At 46.0% G+C, this 18,075-nt stretch overlaps 1 protein-coding gene across 9 annotated transcripts in view; it reads left to right on the top strand.

Annotated features, from left to right (window-relative positions):
- The window catches only part of CCNJL (cyclin J like), a 112,118-nt gene that overhangs the window by 17,301 nt on the left and 76,742 nt on the right, over window positions 1–18,075 (top strand). For all 9 annotated transcript variants that reach the window (XR_007461416.1, XR_007461417.1, XR_007461420.1 and 6 more), the window contains one exon: window positions 12,426–12,639. Coding sequence is in view for 2 of the 9 variants with exons in the window: in XM_049647862.1 (XP_049503819.1) it covers window positions 12,426–12,639 (214 nt within the window). In the remaining 7 variants the exon portion in view is untranslated. The remainder of the gene's footprint in view (window positions 1–12,425; window positions 12,640–18,075) is intronic.

The raw sequence follows: 18,075 nt of genomic DNA on the forward strand, positions 1-18,075 counted from the left end.
TTGTGCCTCTCCTAGGCTCTGAACACCATGGCTGTGTGGAAATTCTTACCAGGGCAATTCAACAGGTGAAAACTGTGGCTTTTCATCTCAGAGAGCTTTTCAGTAAACCTTTCGGCTTAGCATCATCAACTTGTTGGGAGTTGAGCCAGGGATTTTCTCTGGAGTCTCACCTTGCAGATGCATTGGAATTTAATGTCCCCAGCACACCAGTGCCCAGCTGCCAGCACCCTAAATCACCATCTCCCGGAACAAGCTCTCTGGGATGTTGTTCCTCTGCCCCCAACCCCCCTAAAAAGGGATGGTGGTGATGGTCATCTGTGGATAAACAGATTTAACCTAGAGTTTCCTAAAATTATGTGAGTTTTTTTTCCTGAACAAATGTTTCAGGGATTCCAGTGAGCTAATATCTGATTCCTTTTAAGGAAGGAACAAAGTTGTATGCAGTATATAGTATGGCCCACAGATCCCTGTTCTTCAGGGAGTATAAAAATTGGGCCTGGGGTGTCATGGAACACACACTGGGAAACATTGCCTTTGAAATGACTGAGAGTAGAGTATGTAATTTAGAATTCTTGAAGTTCCCAGTCCCTTATAAAACACCACCTTTTTCCTCTGTGTTCAACCCCTGCTGCTATTGGGTAGACTGAGGCACCCCAAGGCAAGGACAGTTTTCTCTTTCCCCTAGAATTCAGCATCCCCAGGTTCTTACACCTCCTGGTCTTGGGGAGTATTTTGATTTGCACATTATGATAGTTTTATTCAACCTCTAAGATCCTGAGCAAACCATTTTTACTTCCCTTTTCATTTCAAGTATGTGCCATTCTCCAAGTTTGGACGTTTTGTTTATTATTGAGTGTTTCTTCTGTGTCAAGTATTGGAGTCACAGAGCTGAACAAGACAAACCCATCCTTTTCTCATGATGTTTATCGTTGAGGAGTGAAGAAAGACACTCAAAGTGGATGGATGGATGGATGGATGGATGGATGGATGGATGGATAGGTGGGGAAAAGTTCTAGGTGCTTGGGGAATATCTGAAAGGCATATGACCAGGAAGCACTGTTTTCAGAAGTGACTTTTAAGCTGAGATCTGAAGGAAGAATAGGTGAATGATGAGAAGTAAAACCATAAGGCAGTTAGAAAACAACACAGTACAAGACACCAAGTCTACAAAATGTAGACCTCCCTTCCTCCCTTCATATGAGAAAACAAGGGTGACCAGCTGAACTTTTACGGTGCACATGACCTTCAAACTCCTCTGAGGTTAGCCTCAAAATGCCGGCATAGCCTGTGTGTGAAGAGCACAAGCTGAATTTTCTCCCCCATCTGTCCTTCAGCAGTGACAAGCCAGGGTCCCTGCCCAGCAGTCCTGGCTGTGGGCTTGGGGCCTGTTGAACTGCAATTCAGCCTGGCCTCACCTGTTTTCCAGGCACATCTGAGACCAGCCCAGGTGTAGAGTGTTTGCTACCTCTGACAAGGTCAGTGCCTCTGTGAGAAAGGGGAGAGCACTGGAGGAGCAGACACGTGCATGGAATCTTCAGAAGCCTGTCCACACAGCCCTGCCGCCACTCTGTGTATTCCAGTTTGGGCTTTGTAGGTGTTGTGAGTCACTTGTCTTCAGCCTTTCTCGGAAAGCTGTTCCTCTCAATAATCCTCTTTCTGCCTTGGAACCCCCAGACAGAGCTCTTGGTCAGCAAGGAGAGTGGTTCCTAAAGGACGCAAGCGTTTCTGGACATGTACCACCTTCCTTTCCTCTAGAATGGTGCCTCTGGTCACAGAACTGTCCCACATCATGGTGGAATTTCCCACTCAGGGGGCAGTGTCCCCCGCATTGGTTTCCCCAGGGAAGGATGCAGGGCTGGCTAAGGGAGACTGGGGCGGGGCAGGGATGGCCACAGGCAGGGAGAAGCTTTCCCGCAGCTGGTGTTGGCTGAGGTGGCACCTGTGTGCATCATGAACACTCCATTCATTTATTCAAACATTCGTTCATTCATTCAGCAGATATTTTTTAGCCCTTACTGTGTGCCAGGTACCAGGGGTACAGCCCAGACCTGGAGAGAAAAATGACTCCCTCCCTCACAGAGATCACATTCTGCGGGGTGGAAGGAGAAGTCCGGTTAATAAACCCTTTATTGGACAGTCACTGCTCAGTGTAGGAACACACAGGCTGCTATGGGAGGGCAGTCGGGGAAGGCCTGTCTGGTGAGTGACCAGAACAGAGACCACAAGGATGAGAAATGGCCCAAATGCCAGAATGGGGATCTGGTGGAATCATGACACAACCTTATGATGACAAAATGCTAGGCAGCCATTGAAAATATGGTTTCTGATGCTGTCTTGAAGGGGGAGTTGGGCATACTTGTAGATTATGACTCCATTTTGTAGAAGTTTGCACAGAGGAAAACATCTGAAGAATCTGTGTAAAGGCGTGGCTCAGTCAGTTAAGTATCTGACTCTTGATTTCAGCTCAGGTCATGATCTCACAGTTTGTGAGTTCAAGCCCCGTATCAGGCTTTGAGCTAATAGGGCAGAGCCTGCTTGGGATTCTTTGTCTTCCTCTCTCTTTATCCCATCCCCCGCTTGTGTGCATGTGAACTCTCTCTCAAAAATAAATAAATAAACATTAAAAAAAGGAATCCATGTAAAACTTACTAGGACTTTTCATGAGAGATCATAAGTGATATTTGTTATTTTTTTCTACTTTAGAAAAGTTGTCAGTGAATATGTCATTTATAATTAGTAAAACGGAAAAAGAAAAAAAGGTCACTACTTCTGGGTTGGACCTGGGTGGGGCCTTGCATCTTGTGAGGACGAAGTGGGATATTTAGCACAGTGCTGACATGGGGCATGTTATTATTAAAGGGATGACTTTCTCAAAGACGTGACGTGAAGTTACCAGGGAATCCTTGGGGATACATTTTGAGCTGGGCCTTAATACAGTGGGTATCTAGTCCCTCCCTCTGTTTCTTTTCAGACTGGAAACACAGTATTGAAGTAATAAAATGTCTATACATTGAATGTTTTTAAAATTTCAGTCTTTTTTTGAATATTACTTTTCAATTTATTTTTATTAAAGTGTAGTTGACATACGATGTTACTAGTTTCAGATGTACAGCATGGTAATTTGACAATTTTATACATTAAGCTGTGCTCACCATGATAAGTATTATTATCATCTGTCACCATACAATGCTATTACAGTATATTGACTGTATTCCCATGCTGTACTTTTCATCCCTGAAGCACTCTTTTTTTATGGGCATAACATTATATTAGTTTCAGGTGTACAACATAAGGATTCAATCTTTGTACATTTTGGGAAATGATCACCACAATAAGTATAGTTAGCATTTGTCACTTCATGTAGTTACATTTTTTTCTCATGATGAGAACTTTTAAGATTTATCTCTTAGCAACTTTCAAATGCAGAATATGATATTACTGTCTTCACCATGCTGTACATTATATCCCCAGGACTTATTTACTTTACAGTTATAAGTTTGTACCTTTTCACTCCATTCACCCATTTCGCCCACCTCCCCCTTGCCACTGGCAACCACCAATCTGTTCTCTGTGAGTTTGGTTTTTTTTTTTTTTTTTTTACTTTGAATGTTTCTTTTTTAAAAAATCCACAGTGTTGAAAGCATGAAAATAAAAATCACACAAGATCTCAGCCCTCCAAGATACTGCTGTTAACATTTTGTTGTATATCTAATAGTTTCTTCTTGTCCATTGTTAGTTTTTTTTTTTTAATTTTTTTTTTTTAACGTTTATTTATTTTTGAGACAGAGAGAGACAGAGCATGAACAGGGGAGGAGCAGAGAGAGAGGGAGACACAGAATCTGAAACAGGCTCCAGGCTCTGAGCAGTCAGCACAGAGCCCGACGCGGGGCTTGAACTCACGACCGCGAGATCATGACCTGAGCCGAAGTCGGACGCTTAACCGACCGAGCCACCCAGGCGCCCCCATTGTTACTGTTTTTTTAAAGCTTATTTATTTTGAGAGAGCGCAAGAGTGTGAGTGGGGGAGGGGCAGAGAAGGAGGAAGAGAGAGAATCTCAAGAGCAGGCTCTGCACTGTCAGTACAGAGCCCGACATGGGACTTGAACTCTTGAACTGTGAGATCATGACCTGAGCCAAAACCAAGAGTCTGACACTTAACCAACTGAGCCACCCACGTGCCCCTCCATTGTTATTACTTTTAAAAACCAAAATAGGGGCGCCTGGGTGGCTCAGGAAGTTAGGCGTCTGACTTCGGCTCAGGTCAAGATCTCGCGGTCAGTGGGTTCCAGCCCTGCGTCAGGCTCTGTGCTGACAGCTCGGAGCCTGAAGCCTGGAGCCTGGAGCTTGGACCCTTCTTCAGGTTCTGTGTCTTAGTCTCTAACTCTTGCCCCTCCCCTGCTCGTGCTCTGTCTCTCTCTCAAAAATAAACAAACATTAAAGATAATAATAATAAATAATAAAAACCAAAATAAACTTTGATAACAGAAGTGTTTTTTGGTAAGGTGGATTGCACTCCCTGCACCTGAACTCCGTCACGGCCGCTTGTCCCTGTGCCCCAGCCTGCTCATCTCTGGTTATGGCTGAGGAACTCATGCTCTCTTGTCTGGCTCAGGTGATAAAGGGCCAGCAGCTTGTGAGGGAGAGTTTCTGGAAGCCTCTGCCTGTCCTGCTACCCCTCCTTTTCTGTGCCCTCCTCCCAGCCTTTCTGCTGGCCACAGAGATGTTGCCCCTGCCCTGCCGAGAGGAAGGTCACTCTGCCTGTCCCCGTTCCTGCCCTTCCTGCCCCTTTCCGCCCACACTGGCTGCTGAGTGCCTGCCAAGTGCCTGCCTAATCCGGGAGGGCTTTACAGGCCGCCCCTCGCAGGCTGCTCTTTTGTTTCTGGAATCCAGGCCCCTCACCAGGAGGGGTGGCTTCATGCACCCGGGCTGCTGTGGCCTTTAAGCTGACTTAGGTCAAAAGTGCTTGGGGAGGAATGTGGATCCTTAGAGCAAAGCCCTTGTAATGAAGGCCTTTTCCCCCTTAATTGGGTTACAGAAGGAATCAGCTGGGCTCTCAAACTAAACAGGGTAGGCATGCTGGCGTCCCACATTGTTGTTCATTTGCCAAGGAATCACCCGTCTCAGCACCAGAAGCTGAGGCTGACTCCTCATTCCATTTGACTTCAGGGTTCTGTGGAGGACAAGGGGATGGGTAGGTTTCCTTCTCTGCAGAGGCCCCCAGGCCCAGCTATAAACCGTCAGGTAGAAAGCTTCCCTCCACCCACCAAAGCATTCCATCCAACAGTTCCTCTGAGAGTCCAGAGAGCCTTTGACAGAGGCAGATAAGCTCAGTTTATCTGAAGTTTGATTGCCCAGCTTGAGGGAAAGGCCACTAATGCTTACTGATTGCTGTCAAGTGCCAAATATTTTACAGTTAGGGCAGTGTGACCCCCATTTTTCAAATGTGCCCCATTTTTCAAAAGTCCCTGGGGAGGAATGTGGATCCTTAGAGCAAAGCCCTTGTAATGAAGGCCTTTTCCCCCTTAATTGGGTTACAGAAGGAATCAGCTGGGCTGATGAGGGCCCAAATGAGGGCACTGGGGTTCTGAATTCACATGCCCAAGGTTAATAACTGGGGTGGACCTGAGATTCCACCCCAGAACTGCCTGACTTAACTATCTGTGCCCCACACAATATGTGGGGAGAGGAGTGTATTTGATGCACCGTGGTACGTTACACTATTCATTCTGTTTTTTAAAGACTATGTTTTTAAAACAGTGTGAGGTTCACAGCAATATTGAACAGAAGGTACGGAGATGTTCCATGTACCAGCTACCCCCGCATACATGCACAGCCTCCCCCATAGCCACATGCCCCACCAGAGGGGTACATTTGTTACAGTCTATGAACCTCATGACACATAAGTGTCACTTAAAGTCTTTTGTTTTTAATGTTTCTTTTTGAGAGAGAGAGGGAGGGGCAGAGAGAATCTCAAGCAGGCTCCGCACTGCTAGTGAAGAGCCTGATGCCAGGCTTGAACCCACAAACTATGAGATCATGACCTGAGCTGAAATCAAGAGGTGCTTAACTGACTGAGCCACCCAGGTGCCCCTGTCACTTAAAGTCTTTGGTTTACATTAGAGTTCAGCCTTGGTGTTGTACATTCTGTGGGTTTGGACAAATGTATAATGATGTGTATCCATCATTATAATATACGGAGTAGTTTCATTGCCCTAGAAAATCCTCTGTGCTTGGCCTGTTCTCTCCCTCCTCCACCCATCCCCTGGCAACCACTGATCTTTTAACCCTCTCCATAGTTTTGCCTTTTCCAGAATGTCATACAGTTGGAATCATATAGTATTTAGCCTTTTCAGATTGGATTCTTCCTCTTAGTAATGTGCATTTAAGTTTCTTTCTTGCCTTTAAAAAAAATTTTTTTTTAAGTTTTGTTTATTTTGAGAGAGAGAGAGCATTAATAGGGGAGGGCAGAGAGAAGGAGAGAGCGAGAATCCCAGGCAGGCTCCACAGAGTCCAATGTGGGGCTCAAACTCAGGAACCGATGAGATCATGACCTGAGCTGGAGTCAGACACTTAACTTAACCAGTCGAGCCACCCCGGTGCCCCTCCTCCTTGCCTTTTCATGACTATCCATTCCTTTTTACTCCTGCAGATAGTTTTTGAGCACCTCCCTCTGGGCACTGGGCAAATGGTATAGGCAAAGTGGACTTGACCTCCACCCTCCGGAGCTAGAGTTTAGCAGGAAGACACATGTAAATAAGTACATACTTGGCCGTGAAGAATAGCATGCTAAGAGAACAAAGGGGGCTTGATTTTGAATGATGAGGAGTCAGAGAAAACTTAGGAAGGGACATTTAAACCAATATCTGAGGAATGAGCAGAAATGGGGGTGAAGAGCATCGCAGATGACTGTTCTACTTTCAGAATCCTGCCCACTTTTGACACTCGGCCACTTCTGGGAACCCCTATTTGCCAAATCCTTCTTGACCCGTACTGTTGCCTGTTCCAAAGGAACATAACTTTTTCTTTTTTTTTTTAATCTTTTTTTAACGTTTATTCATTTTCGAGAGACAGTGACAGAGCGTGAGTGGGGGAGGGGCAGAGAGAGAGAGGGAGACACAGAATCTGAGCAGGCTCCAGGCTCTGAGCTGTCAGCACAGAGCCCAATGCAGGGCTCGAACTCACGAGCTGCGAGATCATGACCTGAGCCAAAGTCGAAAGCTCAACCCTCCCAATGAGCCACCCAGGTGCCGTCTTCATAACTTTCTGTTTTATGCATGGATGACTTCCTTTGGGAATCTGCTCACGCCAGCGGACCCTTTCCTCAGGAAAGTATACAGAGGGAGCTCTCTTCTCCCAGTTGACACAGGAGAAAGTGCAGAAGGAGTTAAGCTTGGCCGAATTGAGCAGGCAGGGAAGTCAGGACTCTGCATATCTGACCTGTTGTGTTTTGGGACTCTGAACTGCCTTGATGGGGGCAGTGCAGTCTGGGCCAAAGGTCACTTGTCTCATTTCCGGCAGCTGCTGCCTACGGAACACCAAGGATCTGTGACTGTGGTTGCGTCTTGTCAAGAGCCTCAGAGCCGGCTGTTTAGAGGAAATACCCAAGTAGCCTGCAGGCTTGTGGGGGCTGCCGGAGGGTGGAGGAGGAGGCTGCTTTTGCAGCTGCAGCCCCGCATTGGCTGCTGCTACCAGGTGTCTGGACATAGCCCTGGAGGAGCCTGGCTGAGAGATCTTCATGCGTAGCCACCCTACCATTGTTTATGCCCTGCTCTAAGCCCTTCAGGGGCTCTCTGTTGCCCGCAGAGCAGGCTAGATGTCTTAGCAGGGCACACAAGGTGGGACTGCCCGCCGTCCTCACCTGCTTATCTGGGCACACCCTACCTGTCTGGCTGTTCAAGTGCCCCGATTCCCTGGATGGGACACCTGTGTAGCTTTGCCAATGCAGTTTTTCCTGCTGAGCTTCCTCCCTTCCTGTATCTTCAACAGTCACTTCCTAAACATCCTTCCAAATCCTGGCTGGATGGATCTCTCCTCCTTGAAGCCCCCACTGCTGCTCCCTACTGATGGGCTGAGGGCATTCTCCACTCACCACTGCAATTCATTCCTCTTTCCTCCCCAGCTCTCCCCCTCCCTGCCTTTATTCCTTCCACAGCTAGTATTAGGTACCTGATGATGTTCGGACACCCCAGGGTGCTGAGAAAACAGGGATGAGCCAGAGCAGACCCAGACCCTGCCCTCAAGGAGTTTGAAATCCTACAGTGGCCCATAAATTCATCAGACAATGAAGATGAATAATACACAAGTCAAATCTTTTCTTTAAAAAAGTTAAACTGACAATAAAAGATTGTCTCTGATTTAAATGAAAAAAACTGGGGTGCCCGCCTGGCTCAGTTGGTGGAGCTTGCAACTCTTCATCTCGAGGTCATGAATTCGAGCCCCATGTTGGGTGTAGAGATTACTTTAAAAAAAAAAAAAAAGACAGGTTGAGAAAAAGGTACATTAAAAGTCTTGTGGTCTCAGATCCCTTGCAGGTTAAGTAAAGCCTGGGGTTTCAGGACTTTGTCAAACTCCAGTTTATGTGTAAACATGAGGAAGAGAGAGTATTCACCTTGGAGTACCTTCCATGAGCAGAGCCCTGGGGTTAGCAAGAGAGATGTCCTGGGCTCAGAGCTCTGTGGGGGAACAAGCCAGAAGAGGAGAGATCCCAGCATGAAATCTCAACGCAGGCTTCACTTTCACAGGGAAGGCCTTTCTCCCTTTGAGAAGATGGGGGCGTTCACTGCTCAGGGTTTTCCTTTGTAGTGTTTCGTCTTTGTTTTTGTTTTTTAAGGAGGCTCCACACTCAGTACCGAGCCCAATGAGGGGCTTGAACTCATGACCCTGAGATCAAGACCTGAGCTGACATCAGGAATCCGATGCTTAAGGGGCGCCTGGGTGGCTCAGTTGGTTAAGTGTCCAACTTCAGCTCAGGTCACGATCTCGCAGTCTGTGAGTTCGAGCCCCGCGTCGGGCTCTGGGCTGATGGCTCAGAGCCTGGAGCCTGCTTCCGATTCTGTGTCTCCCTCTCTCTCTGCCCCTCCCCCGTTCATGCTCTGTCTCTCTCTGTCTCAAAAATAAATAAACATTAAAAAAACAAAAAAACAAAGAATCAGATGCTTAACCAACTGAGCCACCCAGGCACCCCTCCTTTGTAGTGTTGATCACCGTTTGGAATTGTGTAATTGCCTTATTATTTGGTTCCCATCTCTTACTGGTCTAGAAACTCCATGAGAATGGTAAAAAGATGGCTTTATTGAGATATAATTCATATAAAACTCACCCTTTGAAAGTATACAATTCAGTTGCCTTTAGCATATTAAGCATTGTGCAACCATCAACACTATCTAATTTCAGAATGTTTTCATGATCCCAAAAAGAAACCATTAGCAGTCACCCCCCCCCCACCGCCCATTAACGTCCACCCATCCCTAACTCCCAGCAACTACTAACGTACTTTATGTTTGTATGGATTTGCCTATACTGGACATACCATATAAATGGGATCATACAATATGTGGTCTTTTATGACTAGCTTTTTTTCACTTAGCATAATGTTTTCAAGGGTCGTTCATATTCTTTCCTTTTTATGGCCAAGTAATATTGCGTGGTGTATGGATACATTTTGTTTTTCCATTCATCAGTTGATGCACATTTGGGTTGTTTCCATTTGGAGACTGTTAGTGATGCAGGTTGGCTGCGTCCGAGGACGCAGAGGAAATCCCGCAGGACCAGCCAAGAGGGTCTTTGGCTTCTCACAGGATAGAAATTAAGCACAAGCCGAGAGGAAGTGAGAGCAGCATTTATTGAGGACGTAAAGCAGATACAGACAGAGTGGGCAACTCAGAAAGGAAAGAGGTGTGAGTCTCATGTTTGCTTGGGGTCTGGGGTTTTCATTGAGGATTATGGTCAATGCATGTGTCTTCTCAGGCATCCAGCAACAAAGAGAAGTGTTTAGGTGTCCTCCATCAGTCACTTATGCCCTGGAGCCAATGGTCTTGTTGAGTCAGTGGTCTTGGAAAATGGTTCACGAGGACCCACCTCATCACTCCTTAGATGTTATCTGCTGCGCTGAATGACTCCAAAGAAATCATTAACTCCATGCCCTTTATAAGGAGGACATACATTATCTGTACCATAAAGTGTGTGTAGAGTGGAGGTATAGGTCCTAGCAAGAATAGAGGCAACAAAAAAGTAGTCTTTCATGGGGTCCATTCAGTTTCCCTATCTTGTTATGAATAAAGCTGTTAGAAACACTCCTATACAAGTTTTTGTGTGTCCATGTTTTCATTTCTCTTGGGCATACAGCAAGGATTGGAATTGCTGGGTCACGTGCTTCCTCTGTGCTTCACGTTTTGAAGAACTGCCAGAGTGTTCTCCACAGTGGCTGCACCATTTTACCTTCCCACCACCAGTGGATGAGAGTTCCAGTTTGTCACATCCTCACATCCTCACCAACACGTGTTTATTTTCTGATTTTGTTTTTCTAGTAGCAATTGTAATGGGTGTGAGGTGGTATCTCACCGTGGTTTTTGATTTGCATTTCCCTAATGATTGAGTGTTGTGCATGTTTTCATGTGCTTATTGGCCATTTCCATGTCTTCTTTGCAGAAATATCTATTCAGTCCTTTGCCCATTTTGAACTGCGTTGTCTTTTTATTGTTGAGTTGTGGGAATTCTTTATTCTGGATACAGCCTCTTATTGATACATGATTTCCAAACATTTTCTCCCGTTCTGTGGGTTGTCTTTTCACTTTCTTGATGTTGTCTTTTGAAGCATGAAGGTTTTACATTTTGAAGTCCAACTTAGATGATCTTGCTTCTAGTTCTGTTGCTTCTAGTCACATCAAAGAAACCATTGCCTAAGTGATGAAGATTTGCTCCTTTTGTAAGAGTTTGATGGTTTTAATCTTCCATTTAGATGTATGTCTATCTTATTCTAGGTTATATCCCCAGTGCCTAGAATAATGTCTGTTGTATAGAAGGCACTCAATACTTACCGAGTTAAATGAATGAATTAATATATTTTGAATGAATAAATGAATGAATGAATGAATGAATGAACAGATATCTCTTGTCCCAGAGCTGTTGCTATCTCAGTAGAGTCACACTGAGAAAGTGGCTGAGAAAGTGGCATGATACAGACAAAGGGCTCCAGTCTGTTTTAATCTCACCCACAGGGAACCTGCCTTTAGTAAGCTCTCACAGTTCCTTTTCTGCCAGTTCCCCCTTTCCCACTGTCCCTCAATTTTGCTTCTCTTTAGTTTCTCTACTTGACAAAATATAGCTACGGCATTTCCTAAATAAATCATATCTGGCCTACTTTGGTTAAATTGCAAATATAGTAGATATATAAGAAAATTTTTCCTGTCATTAAAAATCTTGGTTGGCTTGATATTTCTCTTGCTGGCTTATGTTGGAGAAATAAATTTGGATAACATGGCAGTGTACAAATTACAAAGTAAAAGTTGCCTCCTTGGGTGGAGGGAAATATGTTTGGAATTTACTTTTAGAAAAAAAATGTATGTGCATGCAGAGAGAGAAAATGTAAAATGAAAACTGAGGAGCCTGGGTGAAGGGTATTTCAGGAGTTCTTTGTACTATTATTTTAACAGCTTTTTGTGTATTAAATATTTTTTAAATGTTTTGGTTTTTTTTTTTTAAAGAAAGAAAGAGAGAGTGCAGGGGAGGGGCAGAGAGAGAAGGAGAGAATCCCAAGCAGGCTCTGTACTACCATCACAGAGCCCGATGTGGGGCTCGAACTCACGAGCCGTGAGATCATGACCTGATCTGAGATCAAGAGTCAGGTGCTTAACCAACTGAGCCACTCAGATGCCCCATATATTAAATATTTTTTAAAATTCATCTCTCACAATCCCACCCAGAGAGGCAATTAGGCTGGGGTCCCTGAGAGGTCACTGTGTGCTGGGTGTTTACATTCATTTTCTATTTAATCCTCCCCTCAGCTGTTGAGGAAGAGGCAAAGGTGAAGGCAGGTGACCGTGCTAGCATGACTTGGTTGAGTAGTGCAACTGGAATTGGGATGCAGGTCTCTGACCTCCAGGCCTATATTCTTTTATGGCTTATATATCTCAAATACTAATCCTTTCCCCAGGGAATGACTGATGTCTTTGGTGCCGATTATCTCCTTCATGTGCCTCTGTCATCATATCCTTGACACTTCACAAGCCTGTGCTCACTGAGGGCAGATGGGAGATGGTCCAGGAGTTTCTGGAATAGAGGGGCTGCCATCCTGGGACTTGAAGGGTCTGGAGGGAATCACTGCCCCTCACCAGCCAGCAGGCAGGCCCCCGTGTCTCGCTTTCCTGGGGCATCCGAGGCTCTCAGGAGGCAGCCCTGACCCCCCTTCTGTCCCTCCTGTCCTCCAGGAGCTGAAGCTGCCCGCCTTCCGAGCCCACTCCCCACTGTTGAAGAGCCGCCGGTTCTTTGTGGACATCCTGACCCTGCTGAGCAGCCACTGTCAGCTGTGCCCCGCGGCCCGGCACCTGGCTGTCTACCTGCTGGACCACTTCCTGGACCGCTACAACATCACCACCTCCAAGCAGCTGTATGCCGTGGCGGTGTCCTGCCTCCTGCTTGCAAGTATGTGGAAACTGCTGCTTCCCACCCACCCGCCCCCCTCCTTAGAGCCTGGGTGCTCCTGAGTCATTTTACATTTCTGAGGTCTTTGCACATCTTCTGTGTCCATCCTTTGCCGAATGCAAACTATAGTCATAATAATCAATACTTTCTTTAGCGTCTGTAGTGTTCTAGGCTAAGTGATAAGGATTTTAGCATGTTGATTTTAATGCATCCACACCATGACCCAAGGAGACAGAGAGACAGATACTTATAGTACCCCCATCTTACCGAGACATAGAGAGATTAAGAAGCTTGCCTTGGGTCATCTAGCTAGTATATAGCAGACACAGTTGGAGCCCAGAACTGCGTGGTGCCAGAACCTGTACTCTTAAGGCAGTGTCACCAGGGGCATAGGGCCTCTGAATGTGCTATTAGGGGAATGTATGTTAGGGGAAACCCTAACAACCACTGTTCTTAGAGGTATGTAGAAATGTGACTGCTTGATTGGGGCCAACCAAGACCCATTGTGTTGTCACCAGGCCTGGACACCAGGCCTCAATCTTCCATTGAGGCCCAACAAAAAACACAGCATAGCTGTCTGTCTGTCTGCCTCAGTAGGGACTACCGCCTGACTATGCTGCTCAGGTCATGTGCTTAAAACACAGTTCTCTCATGCCATCCTGCTGCTTAAAATCGCCCCCTGGTTTACCAACAGTCTGAGGATAGGGATTGTCTATCAAGGTCCTGTCTGTCTGACCTCATACATTTCCCCTCTTCAGGCACTGAATTCCAGCTAGGCCCCCTCCTGTCACAGAACTTTGCCCATGCTGTCTCCTCTGCCTAGAAAGCTTCCCCACCCGACCTGTCTGGACCCAATTAAATGTCACTCAGACCCCACATCCTTGAGAAAGCCTTCCCCCACACACTCAGCAAATACATATTTCCATGGCATCATGCACTCTTAATTAACACCCACCCCCGCTACTAAACAGTAAGTTTTGGGGAGGGAAACAAACCTAGTACATCATAAGACCGGACAAAAATATTTGTGGAATAAAGGAAATGAATGAAGCTAGAGGTTCCTTCCGAGCTGGGCTTTCACACCTCTCCAAGGTGCCCTTAATGGAAAGGAGTGACGTGCCCCAAAGTGGCTAGCTACAATCATGACATTTCCTTGACATCTAGTATTTTCTTCTTACAATTCAGTCAGAGTTTACATTCCCCTCTACAATATGTTATCATCCTGTTTTATTATATCGGCCCCTCTCCAATCCTTGAGTCCCACCGATGCCACAAGAGGATGGTACCCATTTTCTCCTATGGCTCTGTCCTCGGCATGCTGCCCTGAACCCCTGTGGCCACGATCACCCAGTTCCAGAAGCACAGCTATAGAGTTTTAAATATTCTGTATTGTTTTCCACCATGGCACTTTCCACCTGTTATTCTAATCCCTTTGGCTGCTTTGGGTGTACAGTCTTCCAATTTGATTTGCTCTACCTTGGGCCAGCTGGATTTCCTGTGTTCTACAGAGAAGTCAGTCTTGCTGGGTGGGAATCCAGTCTGCTTGCTACCTCAAAGTCCCAAAACAACATGTAGCTCTCTTCCGTCTTGGGAAGAGATGCAGGGCTTGCAAGATATCCCTGTCGGCCGAGGGCAGAACGGGCATCACATTTCAGGCGGCCTAGGAGAAGTCCGCGCCATGGCCTTTGGCCTGCTGCTGTCTGTGATCTATGGGCTGCATCGAGGCCCCATGGGGGCAGGGGACTTAGATTTCCATGAGGCCATGGAGGCTGTCCCCCAGCGTCTGTCTGGGGAGCTGGGACGTGAGGCGCACACTGGAGACTCCTTTGTGCTGCCGCCGTCATGGCAGAGGGAAGAGGGCCTTTCAGACAGAGAGGCAGACACCCCCACCCACATGTCTGAGGGCAGCAGCCAGCCTGGGGCAGCAGGAACGGATTTTTCAGGACACCTGCCATATGCTCAGAGGCCCAAGGAAAGAAAAGTTTCCATGACAGCCTGAAATCCTATTCATTGCTCCCTCCCCTCTCCCCAGGCTGACTATTAGCCACAAGGGGGGGGGGGGGTGGTCACCTTGCCTCAGGAAGTTTTGAGTTCTGCTAATTCTGTACCAGATAATTCCTAGATAAGAAGAGTAACATTTCTTGCACCCACCTGTCAGTTTTTCAGTTTTTAGAGCTGTTTCCAGATAAGGGCCTTTGCACAGATGGAACCTTCTCACCTACCTACAGCCCCTCTGCCACCATAAATCAAGGGTCAGTCAAGGGTCCATATCTTGGTCAGACCAGTGGAAGTCAAGGGTCAGACCCATGGAAGGAGGTGGAAAAGCAAGAGCTTATAGGTTGTTCCATGGTGGACTTGGTCTTCCTATGATTGAGTTAACTGTTCACGTAACCTACACGGGATAGAATCCTACCATAAATATAATCTAGATGTAAGTATCCTGTAAATAGAGTAGAGCCACTGTCTTCTTTAATCTTTCATCTTTTACAGCTTCCCAGCCCCTCTTTTTGTTGTTGTTATGGCTGTTTAATTAAAAGGATAATTTGGCAGCATGGAGGCCCCACAACTTCCAGGTGAATGGGCTTTGTCGGCTTGCCGTAACTGTCATCCTGGTGGCCGCAGCTTTATTGCTTACTAGCCCCTTTCTCCACACCCAGCCGTGTGTCAAGCACTTAACACCCATGTCTCGTGGAATCCTCCCAACCAGCCTATGTGGTTGTGCTGTCATCTGCCCATTCCGTAAGCTCAGAGAGGCTGAGTAACTTGCCTATGATCACACAGCTCAGGAGTTTTGTTTGTTTTTTAAATGCGGTAAAATTCATATCACAACATGAAATTTATCATTTTAGCCATTGTGAACCATACAGTTTCATGGCGTTTAGTACATCCATTAACACTGCTGTGCAACTGTTGCCTCTCTCTAGTTCCAGAACATTTTCATCCCCCCTGAAAGGAACACTTGTATCCATTAAGTGGCCACTTCCCATTCCTTCCCACTCACAGCCGCTGGCAGCCATTAATCTGTGTTCTATCTGTACGGATTTGCCTGTTCTGGACATTTCGTGTGAAAGGAATCCTACAGTACTTGATCTTTTGTCTTCTTTCTTTCACTTAATGTTTTCAGGGTTCATCCAAGTTGTAGCGCACATCAGTCCTTCATTCCTCATCATGGCTGAATAACACTGTTGTATGGGCATACCACAATTTGTTTATCCATTTATCTGTTGATGGACATTTGGGTTGTTTCCACCTTTTGGCTATTATTATTAGTGCTGCTATGAACATTCAGTACCAGTTTTGTTTGAACACCTATTTTCAGTTATTTTAGGCATAAACCTAAGAGTGGAATTGCTGATTAGAATTGGCTCTTCAGTGTTGAACTTTTTAAGGAAACCCAGAGTTTTGCTTTTGCCTAGCTACTGCTGCTCCGAGATGACTGGGTGTTGAGTGCTTGGCCAGGGCATGAAGCAACCTGAGAAGGAGAGAGGGTGGGGAAGAAAACCAAAAAGGCAGGAGGCATGACCAGGGTGGCCTTTTTGGTAGGGCAGCATGGCCTTAAATGTGAGACGTTGTTATTACAATCAAAAAGGTATGAGATACATTTTTATTATTAAAAAATCCAAAAGATACAGTAGTATAAAAATTCATTTCCGGGATGTCTGGGTGGCTTAATCAGTTGAGTGTCCAACTCTTGATTTCATCTCAGGTCATGATCCCAGAGGTGTGGGATTGAGCCCTGCATCGAGCTCCATGCCAAACATGGAGCCTGCTTAGGATTCTGTCTCTCCCTCTCTCTGCCCCTGTCCCACTTGTGTGTGTGTGCTCACACTCTCTCTCGCTCTCTCTAAAAGAAAAAAGAAAAAAAAAATTGTTTTCCCCAAACCCATAGGCCTTTTGCCACAGTTTGGTGTGTATACTTCCAGACCCAAACATATTTATGTGTTTTCATAATTGGGAAAATAAATCTATTTTTATTGACAAGGTGGTAAAAGGAATCCTAGATTACACCCATATAAACTGCCCAGTAAACAGAATTGCAAGATTCCCTCCCTTTCCCCCATTTCATCGTACTTTCTCTTCTGGATCGTGAGCCCCATCCTGCCCCTCACTGACTGCTTCTGGTATGTGAAGTGGGAAAAGTTAAGCGTGACAGGTTTGTTTCTTGGGGTAAAGTTCTGACTTTCAGGCTTTTGTAGGTGAGGCTGAGTCCTCTGCTAGCCTTCATTTCAGCCCTCCTCCTCCCCAGAAGAGGGAAGCATCAAATGTGGGGGCAGAGCATCCTTTAGCTCACAGTGAATCTGTCATGCTGTGATGCATGTACCTACAGAAAGGCTCACCTTCCCACTGCAAATTTTGTTTTAATTTTTTTAAATGTTTCTTTATTTTTGAGACACACACACACACACACACACACACACACACACACAGTGTGAGCAGGGGAGGGGTAGAGAGAGGGAGACACAGAATCCAAAGCAGGTTCCAGACTCCAGGCTGTCAGCACAGAGCCTAACTCAGGGCTCAAAACTCATGAGCTGTGAGAACATGACCTGAGCTGAAGTCGGATGCTCAACCAACTGAGCCACCCAGGTGACCCCAAAATTAGAAATAGTATACTCATTTGGACAGTGAGATTCACAGAATAAAGTAAAAAATCTGCTGCTTATCCCACCCACCAAAAATACCTTCTGGAAGTAGTTTTTTTATGTCTTTTTCCAAAATTGATCTACTGTAATTCCTCATAATTCAGAGATTCCATACTTGCGAATTGACTAAAATTTGTGGGTTTTTTTATTTATTTTGAGAGAGAGAGAGCAGGGGAGGGGTAGTGGGGCTCAGACTCACAAACCGTGAGATCATGACCTGAGCCGAAGTTGAGAGTCAGGTGCTTAACCGACTGAGCCACCCAGGTGCTCCTCACTAAAATTTATTTGTAATCTCAAAATCCATACTCACAGAACTTTGGCGGTCATTCGTGGACATGTGCAGAGGCACCCAGTGTGCACGTTCCCAGCTGAGGAACAAAGACAACGCTCTGCCTTCTTGATTCAGCTCTCGTGCTTAAAAACAAGGGTCCTTTTCTCAGTGTGTTTAGTGCCACATTTTCTCATTTTTCTGCTTGTTGGTGGTTTTACTGCTTAATACGGCCCCCAAGAAGCATAGTGCTGAAGTGCTGTCTCGCATTCTTGAGTGCAAGGCCATGATGTGCCGTTCAGAAAAAACCTGTGTGCTAGATGAGGCTTGTTCAGGCGTGAGTTACAGTGCTGCAGGCTGTGGGTTCGGTGACAATGAATCAACAGTATATTGAACAGAAATACACAGAACCAGGTTCTGTGTTGATCGATTGATGAAAACATGACCAGTGGCTCACAGGAACCTAACTCTGTACTTCCCTAGGAGCCTGGTTCTGGGTTCACTAGTTCCGCCTTTCCCAGTGAC

The sequence above is a fragment of the Panthera uncia genome (genome assembly GCF_023721935.1).
Source record: "Panthera uncia isolate 11264 chromosome A1 unlocalized genomic scaffold, Puncia_PCG_1.0 HiC_scaffold_17, whole genome shotgun sequence".
Classification (NCBI taxonomy): domain Eukaryota; kingdom Metazoa; phylum Chordata; class Mammalia; order Carnivora; family Felidae; genus Panthera; species Panthera uncia.